Source organism: Cricetulus griseus, chromosome 7 (assembly GCF_003668045.3).
Source record: "Cricetulus griseus strain 17A/GY chromosome 7, alternate assembly CriGri-PICRH-1.0, whole genome shotgun sequence".
In the NCBI taxonomy this organism is placed as follows: domain Eukaryota; kingdom Metazoa; phylum Chordata; class Mammalia; order Rodentia; family Cricetidae; genus Cricetulus; species Cricetulus griseus.
In genome coordinates this window covers 99,406,664-99,419,908 of record NC_048600.1, presented here as the reverse complement: position 1 = coordinate 99,419,908, position 13,245 = coordinate 99,406,664, and the positions used below count along the sequence as shown (strand labels likewise).

Sequence of the window (13,245 nt, the reverse complement as noted above, 5' to 3'; positions counted from 1 at the left end):
GCCTCTTCTACAGAGTAAATACTCTGTCTCAGAAAACAACAACAACAAAAAAAACAATGGGGCAAATCATATCCCTTTGTAACTGTCTTAATGTTTAAGAACTCCTCTAACATGTATACTTAGACCCATACTGAGCCTAAAAGTATTTTATTAAAGATTTATTTTGAATATGTATGCATGTGTGGGTACAACACATGAGTGCAGTTGCATGCAGAGTCTAGAAGAGGTATTAGATCTCTGGAGCAGGAGTTGCAGGCCACTGTGAGCCAACTAAAATGGGTGCTGGGAACCAAATTGAGGCCCTCTGGGAGCACTTTTAAGCACTTTTAAGCACTGAGCCATCTCTCAAGCCCCAAAGAACTTAAGTTTTTTTTATTTCACTAGGTCACCAATGTGTTTTCCAAAGTAGATCTGTCAGTTTGTGCCTGGGACTATCCTGTATGAGAGCTGGTCCATATTCTTTCCAACATGCAGTCTGATGGGTATAAAAGGGAAATTGTGGTCTTAATTAGCATTTTCCTAATTCCTAAGATGGGCTAAGCATTAGGTTGTTAATCTTTTCAAGTATTGATTGGTCTTCCCACTTTTGTGTAGTTTGATTTCCTTGTTCCTAGCTATCCACTATGTTTGCCTTTTAAAAGTGTGTTTATCAAAATCTTGTGTTTAAGATACATTTACTTATTTTTATGTATTACAAATATCTTAGATATCTTATCTCTGCCTTCCTTTTACCTCGGGAGGCATCTTCTTGTTGCTGGATTCTGTGTGTTGACTGTTGAACCTAGGCAAATATTCTGCCATTATACTGAAGCACCCAGACCTTTCAGAGTTTTACTTTGAGATAAGGTCTTGCTAAGTTGCCAAGATGGGCTTGAATTGATTTATAGTACTCCTGCCTCAGCTACAGAGGTAAATGGGATTTAGAGGCTGTAGGAATCCAGGGGCCTAAGGAAGGTTTCTTTTTAAATAGAAGTTTTACATGTTCATGAAGTTACATTTTTAATTATTTTTGCCATTGGTTTATTGTCCTTGAGGCTGGAGAGATGGCTCAGCAGTTAAGTGCACTTTTTCTTGCAGAAGATTCAGGTTAATTTCCAGCACTCTGGTTTCAGGGGTTTTTCTGACCTCCCTGGGCACCCGGCACACATGTGATGCATGTACCTACACTCAGGCAAATAATTTATACACATAAAATAACAATAAATAATAAATAAAAAAATCCTTTCCCAAGGGGCAGGGTGTAGATGTAGAGATGTGTTCCTGCAGTGCCAGCATTCTGGAGGCTGAGGCCAAAGGATCAGCTTTGGGGCCATTTTAGGTTACAGAGGAGAGTTCAGAGTTAGCCTGGGCTACAAAGTGAGACCCTGTCTCAAACAAAATAATCTTTTCTCACATTTGAATCACATAGATCCCTCCCTCCCTCCCTCCCTCCCTTCCCCTCCTCTCCCTTCTTTTCTTTTCTTTCTTTCTTTTTTTTTTTTTTGAGACAGAGTTTCTCTCTATTCCTGGATGTCCTGGATGGAAGTCACTTTGTAGACCAGGCTGGCCTTAGACTCACTTGCCTCTGCCTCCTGAGCGCTGGGATTAAAGATACCCAGTGAATTTTTTTCTTATATAAGACCTTATAGCCTGCAAAGCCTGAGATATTTATTCTCTGACCCTTGATGAATAATGTTTGGTAGGAAAAAAGTTTGCTGACTCCTGCTGTAAATAGTCTCTTAGTGGAAAGATCCTCCTCTCCCATCCTATATTGTACTTTAATGTGGGCCTTGATAGAAAATATTTAATTCAAATAACAAGTTTAAGTGATTTTTGAATTTAAGAATATAGTTTATTCTAGGAATGTTTTGTAATTGCATCACAAAAATTTTGCACACAGAACAAACTAGAAACAATTCCTTAATTCATGAAACTGGTATTGATAAACTCTCCAGACTATTCCTTGAAGAACGATTAAAGAGAGAAGCCCTCTTTGTAGATGAGGCTGGGTGACCCTTGTCATTGTCTTCTATTTGGCTTGGTAGAACCAAGGATTCTAATGTTTCTTGACTGAATGGATGAATGAAATGGGATACCAGGTGTGCAGCACCCCATTCAGGGGCAGCTTTAGTAAGTGGCAGTTATTAATATTGAACCTCTTACCATGTATTTGTTGCTCACAGCTAGAGTGGCTCAAATATTAGCATAAGATGATCCTTTAACTTCAGAAAGTAGTAAATTATCCTGTGCTTTTGCTTTTAACGGCTAATCATTTGATCATTGAAGTAACTATCACATTTAAATCACTTTAAATTAGAACTTAAGTATCAGGCTTTAAAAATGTGATATTAGGCAACAGTAGTTTGTTTGGGGACACTAAGTCATAGTCCTCCAATGAAAACAGTTTAAGTTACACACTCAGTGAATGAGTTATGCAAAGAAGTGTGAGTTGCCATACTTAAGGAATTTGTAGTGTGCTGGAAAAAAGTAGCTATACATGTTCAAAGTTAGGGAAAATATGAATTACTGTATTTTTTATTTTATTTTATTTATTCTCCTCTCCTCTGCATTTTCAGACTAAGTCTGAATCCAGACAGTCTTTTCACTTGCTGAGGATACCCTTGAACTCCTGATCCTCCTTCCTCCATTCCCCAAGTGCTGGATTACAGATGTATGCCACCACACCTGGCTTAAATATTTATTTTGTCTATAATAAATATGTGCTTTTTGGTCTGCTTTGGGGATCCAGTCCATAATCTCCTTTTCCTGTGTGTGATACACACAGTAGCAGTGTAACTTGATGAATTCAGTCAAAATATCATGATATAATTCACTTCCCATTTTCTCTGTGATCCTGTTGTTAGATGTTTCAGTATAAGAAACATCATCCAATGCTGTTTGTTTCCTGACTTGCTGTTGACAGTGAAATTAATTTGTATTTCCTAGTTTTGCTTTTCTAAAACTATTTCATGGCCTTGCTCATTTTATTTTTCAAGTAAGTAGGTATACTGTTTGCAGGGAGTGTGTAGGGAAAGCTTGGAGACAGCAATGATGTTTCAGCAGTTGATGTTTTAATATGTTAGTTACAGCCGGGCGTTGGTGGCGCACGCCTTTAATCCCAGCACTCGGGAGGCAGAGGCAGGTGGATCGAGGCCAGCCTGGGCTCCAAAGCTACACAGAGAAACCTTGTTTCGAAAAAAAACAAAAACAAAAACAAAAACAAAAAAACAAAACAAACAAACAAACAAAAGTTAGTTACACTTGGGGTTGCTTATTACAGCTTTGTGCAAGGAATAGTGGAAAGACTTAGGAGCTGGCCTTCATCTCAAAATCAAAACTTCTACTCCTCCGCCCTTTCAAAGAATTTAGGTGTATCTTTATACAATAGGACAAGAGAGGAAATAGAAATTATTAATAAAAACACATGGGAAATTTTCTAATTGTTCTTGGTTGCTAGCTTTCTAAGAACAGTGTTGGCCATTATAGAATTGAGGAGAACTTTTGAGCAGGTGACTCCTGTCCTATCCACATGTATCTCCTGTATTGTTTTTTTAATGATACTCAGCTTGTGTTGCTATGGATCTTGCATTTTCTTGCCTCTGTTGAAGTAAAGGTAGTTTCTAGAAGGCAAAAGGAAGCTATTTTTACAGAGCTTGATCATAACTTATTGACAAACATGTGTTTTACTATTGGCCTTTAATATGTTGGATGAGATCTAATGGTTTTAAAATTTGTTTTGTAGCATCCTGATAAAAATTCTATAAATTTAAAGAGCATAGGCAAAAGAGCAACCATCCTATGAAAAATAAACCTATTTGTTAGTAGGAGAAATAGCTAATGAGAACTGCAAAGTTGCTTAATTTTATTCATCTGATTGCTTCAATACTCCTGAATCCAAAGGTTTTAGAGAAAGGCCATGAAGTAGCAGCTTCTTCATGGGCCAAGGGGTATTCTAATCTCCTTTCATTGCTATTATTCAGATCCTATCTTGTGTTTTCTTTCAGCGTTGAAGTTAATAATTTTGATATTTAAAAGATAATAAATTTGATATTTATTCTCCTGTCATATCACTTTTCTGTCTTCAGATATGATTTTCTCAGATCTTTTAAGTAGTAGCCTCAATGGAAGATCAGATTTGAAGACATTATTATTCTTTAGTAGTACACAGGAACAAGACATGACTCTTAATTTCAGTCTTATTTTTTTCCTTGCTTAACTACTGTCTTAAGACATTTACCTTGAGTTTGTAGATGCATGATTATTTCAGTTCACTTTAAAAGTCAACAAACAAAACATATTTTATATGAAAGTATCTGTGACTTATACTTTTCTGAATCAATGGTGTAAAATTGGCATATCTAAATCTACATAGTTAAAAAATTTTTAATCATGAACTTTTGCTAGTATAGCTACTATATAACATTTTAAGTTGAGAACTTATTGATGCCAAATCCACCCATCTTAAAATGTAAAATTTTGAAATCAAAATAGCAAGTTGTAAAACTATATGGAAGTGTTTCCTTTTTATTTGAAAATAATTATATAAAAAGATATGTTTGTATGTACGTGAAGGTCTGTAAGTTAAATTCTAAGATATTTGTGGAAGTTGATTTATTTTATATATTTCTGTATTTTCTTTTTTGAAAGGGAGTCAGGAAAAAAGGTGGACTTAAAAGAAGTCAGTAGTAAATATTAAGTGAAATTAGTTTTGAGAAGTATTTCTTCAAAAAAGGAGTTTCCTAAGCCTTGAGAGCCATTTTAATGACTTACTTTTAGGGTTCTACATAATGTATCCATCTAGGACAAAATGATTTAATAGGTCCTAGCAGTCTGATAGTCCAGTAAATTCAGCAGCATTATAAAAGAGAGATAGTGTAATTGAGTAAAAAGTCTGAAGATATGAAAAACTAATTCTGTACCTGTAGTTATCTTAGTTTCTCAGTATGTTAATTAATTAATGTGATCACCACAGAAACCAAAAAGCAATTTGGTGCAAATATCATGATATAATTTGCATTCCATTTTCTCTGTGAGTGTAAGTTGTTAGATATTGCAACATATGTAACGTAAACCACAAGTCAGCTGTTTCCTGCTTCACTGTTGACAAGGGCCCCATTCATAACTCTTCTTTTATCCTTTCAGTGAATAAGTAATTATTCAATATAGAAGGCAGGATATTTGGAACTGGCTATTTAATGTGGCAGCACTCTGTAATGAAATCTGCTGTTACTGGCAACCTGAGAGGGGAATGTAACAATTCCAGCATGACTGTAACTTTATCTGCTTTGACTGAATGTTTATTTGGCACATCAGTGAACCTTTTATCCCAGTGAGTGACAGCTCCAGAAGGGTCACATTTACATCCATTCTATCATGTATTGTAATATTTAATGGTAGACAAGGTTGAGCGAGACTAGGAGTAATTTGAACTTGCTTTTCCACTGAGCAGAGGCTAAAAGACAGCTTGATCTCCAGTATTGTGGTGTAACATACTATGACTTATCATTTGTTTATGAAGGCTAATCTTACTGATTACAATTTTTAATGCAGTAAGTAGAGTATGTGTTCTACAAAACTGAATCTTTCCAGTGTGAATTCTTTTAAATGAGTGTGCTGCTTGCCTTTTTCCCTATCAGCGATTGTTTCCCAGCATTTCTCTTAAATGGAGCTTCATTCTGTCTCATTTGGGAGAGGAACTGAAGCTTTAAAGGGGATATTTGTTAAGAATCTGTGAATTCTCATAGCATTAAACTTGCAAAAAAGGGGGATAGGCAGATTTTGGAAACAAAATCAGGTAAATTTTAGACTGTTCTTGAGGTTCCATTGCTGTGCTTAAAGAGGCATTTGCATGATTTCATTTACAATACTGAGTTACTAGTGAGCTTGTCCAGGATGAGCTATTTTGCTAACAGTTTTTTGGTGGGTTTTCATTTTGCACATGTAATTGGGTTTCAGACATTCTTGTTCCATGCAAGCAACCTGTTTTCACTCACTGTTAAATGTTGATGTTTTTGTATTCATTTTCATGCCTTTGCTGGAGAAGAATTTTCTTTACTTATTTTGTAGTGGTGGTTAAGATTCGACTTGTTATGTCTATTCTTTTGTTAAACACATTTCAAATACTTTTTACAAACAGAATATTTGAGCCATGCTGTGAGAAAAATTATCAGTTCTATAATGTCACAGTGACCCAAGAGAAATTGAAATGGTCTTCCAATCTGTCATATCATTTAAAAACTATAATTTTATAAAAGAGACGTGTTAAGATGTACTTTAAACATCTGGAATTAAATGTCAGAAAGAATGTAAATATGGAAGCATTGTTTATAACTTGGAGAAGATAGAGAACTAATCTGTGGGTAGTGTGTAGTTTCTTCAGTGATGCATTTAGAGACTGTACTGAGAGCTGCTTGGACCATGAGGGTTCATTACTGAAGGGCTTTGATTCTGAAAGGTGGTACAGTGTTTGTTGTGGTGGCCCAGACAGTTTCTGTTTTCTTTCCTTGTTTCAGCTCGATGGCCTCTGTTCTAGGTGCTGCTGTTCTACCAAACAAGGAAACAGTGAAGAGTCTGCAAATACTGTTAAGAAAGATCACGGGGGACAATCCAAGAGACCCAAAATTTATTTTGGGACACGCACGCACAAGCAGATTGCTCAGATTACTAGAGAGCTCCAAAAGACAGCTTACTCAGGGGTCCCCATGACTATTCTTTCCAGTAGGGATCATACCTGTGTTCATCCTGAAGTGATGGGCAACTTCAACAGAAATGAAAAGTGCATGGAATTGCTGGATGTAAAACAGGTGAGTAGAATTACTTTGATGAAAGAAGAATAAAGTGAAAAGATTCAAATTTCTTGATACATGTTCTGTGTACTTTTCTAGTGATGATTAAATAATATGAAAATCAAATTAATTACCACCTTTGATTATTTCATGAAACATATTTTACCATAAGAAAATCTTAATTCACATTTAAACTTGATAGATTTTGGTTTTAAAACTTATAGATATTTAATTCCATGACATTAATTTCTGTTGTATTCAGATGTAATCTTTTTTCTTTTAAATCCTTCTACCCAATAGTTGAACATGAGTGATGTCAGATGAGGGGATAAAAATATTTTAAGAATATTATCTAATTAGATCTAATGAACATATTTGATATTTAAAAACTTCAAAATAAGATAGTTTAAACAGCCAATTTAGAATTTTTAATATTGAAATCCATGATTATTCTAATTTATAGTTCTAATTAGTACAGATTTTTTTAAATTATATAAGATTATTAGGTTTAAAGCCATGTTACACAATTTCTAAGGAAATTGGAATGGTATGAATTTTTAGGATGGGTAGAATGATCAAAGACATGCTTTTGTAAATACCATTTTACTACTGGGCAGTATATTTTGGGAGTCTGTATTTGGTGTAGCTGATTTGCTTGAAAATTGAAGTTGCAATTATGAGATTGTACTCTGAAATAGTCAGTGAGTCAGTATATAAAGTGAGCAATATTATATTTTGGGATTTTTTTGTCTATTATTTTATCAGAGTTGATTCTACATAAAAGACTATATGTTACAGTCCCAAGATTTTGTTTCATTGATGGATTACCTATCATGTAATATGAATAAATTATGTTTTATTGTTTAGTCTTGCTTAGTTTTTTTATTTTAACCAGGTGAGAGTTTCCTTGGTCTTTTCTTTTTCTTTTTTTCATGCCCAGTCAAGATCTATTTTAATAGCTACTTAGTTGTATGTAATAGGAGAGACTTTACTGTGTAAGTAAGGGTTCTGTGGGCTTATTCAGAACAAAGAAGACAATATAGAATTAGTCAATCAAAATCATTATTGGAATTCTATAGTCTTATTTGTTGCCATTTAAGTTTTTTCTAACTAGATGAAGAATTATGTGGAATATCTTCACTGTATATGTTTTAAAGGTACTCCAGGAAAAGGGTTTTGTGGTAAAACTACAAATACCATGTTTAAATAAACCTTTTTCCATGAGTTACTAACTGCTCTGCTAAACTCAAGTGCTGACTACTATTGTCATCTCACATTTTAAAAATATTTTTTTACTTGTTCTTAGCAAAATTATTACACATTTGTAGGAAATACATGTTAAAATATGTTGATGAAAGCAATGAAAAAGTTTAAGGCAAATAGTCTTATTTTGTATAATATTCTAGAATCCTGCAGTACTGGTTGTGTTTGATTTTTATTCTCAGAAGTATGAAGCATATAAAATAATTTAGTAGACTTGGATGCTGAGAACTTTCCATTGGCTTGAAATGAATAACTGATTTGGTTTTGAATATTAGTGCTGTAAGTAAGCACAGATAGCTGCTTGTGGCGTGCTGTACCCTAGCTCTGTGTCAGAGTGCTTACCTCCTGGGTGTACATGAGTGTTCTTTTTCTTGTTCCCAAGCCCTCTGAGTAATTTGGTATTGTAATGAGGACCAATTACAAAGTCACCATAGGTGTCTGTGTTTACTATGGCTGATTTACCAAAGAGAAATGATAAATAGATAACTGACATTGAGTGAGAAGAGCTTAAAGTGTGATAACACTGCAGCCGACAGACTCCCTTCTGGGTTCTGTTACATGGCTAAAAGGGATGAGTTTTTGGCTTCACTATCAGTCTGCACAGAGCTGTCTAACAGCCCTTAAAGTGTAAACTTTCTGATTATTTGGCTTGATCTGAAGGTACACATGTTTTTGTACATGATTTCTTTTAAAGTGCCCACCATACTGGAAAGATAGTCTGTTAAAATTATTTTTTTTTGTTTCAATGAAGAAAACTAAAGTTGAGCCTGGAATGCCAGTTTTTTAACGAGTTTTAGATATAAACTCTCTTGTTCTTTAAAAATTCAAACGAAGCAGCTGAGGTTGCTCAGAAGTTAGAACAGGAGCTGCCCTTCAGAGGATCAGGGTTCAGTTTCCAACACCACACGACAGCTCACAACCATCTGTAACTCCAGTTCCAGAGGATCTGACACCCTCTGTGGGCACCAGGCATGCATGTGGTGCGCACACACATACAGACAGCACACACTTGCATATAAAATAAAAATGAATAATAATTTTTTAAGGAAAATGATATGGGTATTGTGGCGCACACTGGTAATACCAGTGCTCTAGAGGGTCCTACAAAATAGCAGACTTAGGAAGAGCCTGCTTAGCTGGGTGGTGGTGGCGCATGCCTTTAGTCCCAGCACTCGGGAGGCAGAGGCAGGCAGACTCTGTGAGTTCGAGACCAGCCTGGTCTACAAGAGCTAGTTCCAGGATAGGCTCCAAAGCCACAGAGAAACCCTATCTCCAAAAAACAAAAAACAAAACAACAACAACAAAAAAGAAGAGCCTGCTTTCCCTTACCCAGAAAGAAAAGAAATAAAAGTAACACATGGAGTAACTCAGGTACATGCATATACGAGTCAAAGCTTGCCCAGTATAATTCCGGTCATCCAGCTCCTTCTGTCCTCTAACCCTTCAAGGAAACTGTTGTAAACTTCTGTGTGTATTTTGCCAGAAAGTTTAAAAACAGATATTATTTGCTAGAGTATATATGCATATTTATTCTTTAAGCAAGGACATTTTACACAAACTTAGTCATACTTTTACACATTTGGTGACTATTTTTCTCATCATAGCATCATTAGAGAACCTAACAAATAGCACACTCACTTAAAAGTGTATATCATTTGATTTGTTTTTTAAACAAAGTCTCATTATGTAGCTTTGGCTGGCCTGGAACTCGCTCTGTAGATCAGACTGGCCTCAAACTCTGAGATCTGCCTGCCTCTGCCTCCTGAGTGCTGGGATGAAAGGCAAATGCAACTGAACCTGCCCTTAAAAGGGTGTATCTTTTTAAAAATTACTTAACATGTCTGCTATTGGTCATAGAAATTGGGTTTAGTTATAGTTTTGGTTTTTTTTTTTTTTTTTTTTTTTTTTGCTATGAAACTGTCGTGTATCTAATTTTTGTCATCAGTGTACATTGATAATAAAAATCAGAACTTTGATGTTTTGGCAAATTGTATATTATTATTCAAAGCTTCTAGTATTTTTATTACTCAAGGCTTAAACTTTTGTTAATTTTTTTGTAATATGACTATTAGTTTCATGCGTTTTATTTATTCATTCTCTTATTTAATTAAATTATTGTTTTAATTGGGAATATTGCTATGGAGCTCAGTAGACCTTAAATTTATCCTCCAGCCTCAGTTTCCCATGTGCTTGGTTGGATTACTGGCACCTGCCACATGCTGAGCTAATTTTAGGCAACTTAGATTTTTTTTTTAATGTGTATGTATGTGATGAGCCTTCATGCACACACTACATGTGTGAAGGCCAGAAGAGGGCATCACATGCCCAGTACTGGAGTTAAGGTGGTTGTGAGTTGCCATGTGTGTGCTATGAACCAAACCCAGGTCTTTTGCAAGAGCAATAAGTACTCTTTATCACTGAGATGTCTCTCTTGCCCCCATTTTCATACAGTGAAAATTGATATATGACATATTCATACTCGGAGTGAGCTAACAAAATTTTATTTTTTTTATAAATTTTAATTTTTTATTGATACTTGTAATATATATTTTACTTCCAACAACATACTAGCAAAGACATTAATAGATAACATGAAGAAATAGAAATTACCAGGTGGTGGTGGCGCACGCCTTTAACTCCAGCACTTGGGAGACAGAGGCAGGCAGATCTCTGTGAGTTCGAGGCCAGCCTGGTTTACAAAGCTATACAGAGAAACCCTGACTCCGGAAAAAAAAAGAAAGGAAGGAATAAAGCAAGCAAGCAAGCAATAGAAATCACTGTGGTCCTTCTGGTGAATGTTCATACAAGGACTAGAGATTGTGACTCAGTGAGGTCCCAGACTCAGTATCCAGTACCACACACACAAGGGTGTTCATTCAAAGAAATGTTATACCTTGATAGACAGAAATTATAGAAAGTACAAATCAAAAGGTTTTGTTTTTCACATAGGCAAAGATGGGGACTGGGTAGTTGGCTCAGCTGAGGTGCTTGTCTTGCAGACATGAGGACAGTCTACATGCCTGGTATGAGGGAAACTAGTTCAGTCCTGTCACATTAACTCAGTATACAGATATGAACAACAGTGAAATGAAGTTTTCTTGATAGCAGTTTGTTTTTATCTTAATATTGGGCCATTTTATATAGATGTAACTTTTTGTACATGTATATAAGAAAAACATGAGATACATGAAGATGTCAATAGTATATGTTTTGATTAATATAATTTGGAATTTTGGGGGTACTCTTATATTTTATGATTTTTTTTTGTAGTTATCCCTCTTTATTTTTTCCCTCAAGATAGTCCTGCCTTATTTCTTTCTCCTCCCCTTCCATTTTCCCCTCCTCTCCCTTTCTTATTTCCTTCTTTCTAATATTGTCACATGGCTTAAATTTGAAAAGACAAGAGAATCAAGAGAAATTTCCCCTTATGCCTGTCACCTAATTCTAATCTAAAAGCAGCAGGAAATGCCATTGCTTTGTTCATCCTTCTAGAAATGCTTCATGGCTAATGGCACAGCTACATCAAACAATATAAATATGTTTTTCTTGTTTATTTTGTATTGGGAGTTCTTTCTCATTCTGAGTCAACTACTACAATTTCTTTGAATATAATGGTTTTGAATATAACTTGTAATTCCAGCTACTTGGGAGGGTGAAGCGGGGGATCACTTGAGCCCAAGAGTTCAAAGTCAATATGGGCAACATAGTGAGATTCCTGTGTCTTGGCAGGAAGATAGGTTGTGATTATAAATACAGAAGTATTTGTTTTCTCTATAAAGTATTAGCTTTTGGCTTTAGCGATCTTTTTACAGTTCTGAGATAATCTTAACTTTATTCCTTCTATTCCAGAATTGGCTCACATTTCAGTTTTGTCTGTTTTCAGGGTAAATCCTGCTATTTTTATCATGGTGTCCATAGAATTAATAATCAGCACACATTGCAGTCCTTTCCGGGAATGTCCAAAGCCTGGGACATAGAAGAGCTTGTCAGCCTCGGGAGGAAACTGAAGGCATGTCCCTACTACACAGCTCGGGAACTGATAGATGAGGCTGACATAATATTTTGTCCCTACAACTACCTCTTGGATGCACAAATACGGGAAAGTGTGAGTATATGTGAAAATTAGAACTTTCCCCTACTTATGGGATAAAAGTGATGAATGTAAAGGCTTTTAGATGTTTTATGCCTTTCCCCCTCTGTATTGAATTTATGTAGTGCACTGAAAACATGTTCTAAGGTGAATTAAGAAGTGACTTTTAAATCCAGTTATTCTAATTTCCAAAGTAATAAACAGTTAAGGCTCTAATGGACTGAAACGGAACTGTAGTGTGTTCCTTAGGCTTGACTTGAGTCTTCACATTAGTCTGGAGGAATCTTGGCTGTGATGGGATGTCTCTGCTTTGTGATGTTTAGAATCCTTACAGTTGTCACTGTCTGAGATACCTCTAGACATTGCCCAATGTCCAAATTACCCCCGTGGAACAAAATTGTCCCCATTGAAGACCATTATATAACTGTTGTTCTCTCCATTTATGAAGTTGAGAATTATTTAAAAACATTTCTCTGGGGGAAAAATAACTGTTTTTGAAGAAGTTATATTAAGAGGATAAGTACTATGAAAGTTGGGCTTTGTGAATTTTTTTTTTTTAAGATTTTATTTATTAAGTATACAGTCTCTGTCTGCATATGCCCTGCACGCCAACAGAGGGCACCAGATCTCATTCAAGGTGGTTGTGAGCCACCCCATGTGGTTGCTGGGAATTGAACTCAGGACCTCTGGAAGAGCAGTCAGTGCTCTTAACCTCTGAGCCATCTCTTCAGCCCGCTTTGTGAATTTTTTAGTAGTCAACTTTATATTGTATTCATTTGCCTTGTTCTTACAGAGGTTATCATTGCTATAGCCTAAGACAAAGAGTAAACAGTTTGCGGTAATCAGTTACTGCTTTCCTTAGGTGTCACTGTAGACTTCATATTAGCTGTCTGTTTCTTTTCTAGGCTTGTTGAGACAGGATTTCATGTAGCCCAGATTAGCCTTGAACTTGTTAGGTAGCTGAGGATGACCTTGAACTTCTAGTCCTTCTGCTTCTACTGCCCAAGTGTCAGGATTGCAGGTGCATGCTGCCATACCAGCTTTTGTGGTGCTAGGAATCAAACCCAGGGCTTCATGAATGCTAGGCAAGTACTCTGCCAACTGAGTCATAGCTCCAGCTCCAGCTTT

At 35.8% G+C, this 13,245-nt stretch overlaps 1 protein-coding gene across 3 annotated transcripts in view; it reads left to right on the top strand.

Moving 5' to 3' along the window:
- The window catches only part of Brip1 (BRCA1 interacting protein C-terminal helicase 1), a 128,615-nt gene that overhangs the window by 32,276 nt on the left and 83,094 nt on the right, over positions 1–13,245 (top strand). For all 3 annotated transcript variants that reach the window (XM_027426376.2, XM_027426373.2, XM_027426374.2), the window contains 2 exons: positions 6,492–6,782; positions 11,911–12,132. In XM_027426376.2, the coding sequence (XP_027282177.1) occupies positions 6,492–6,782; positions 11,911–12,132 (513 nt within the window). The remainder of the gene's footprint in view (positions 1–6,491; positions 6,783–11,910; positions 12,133–13,245) is intronic.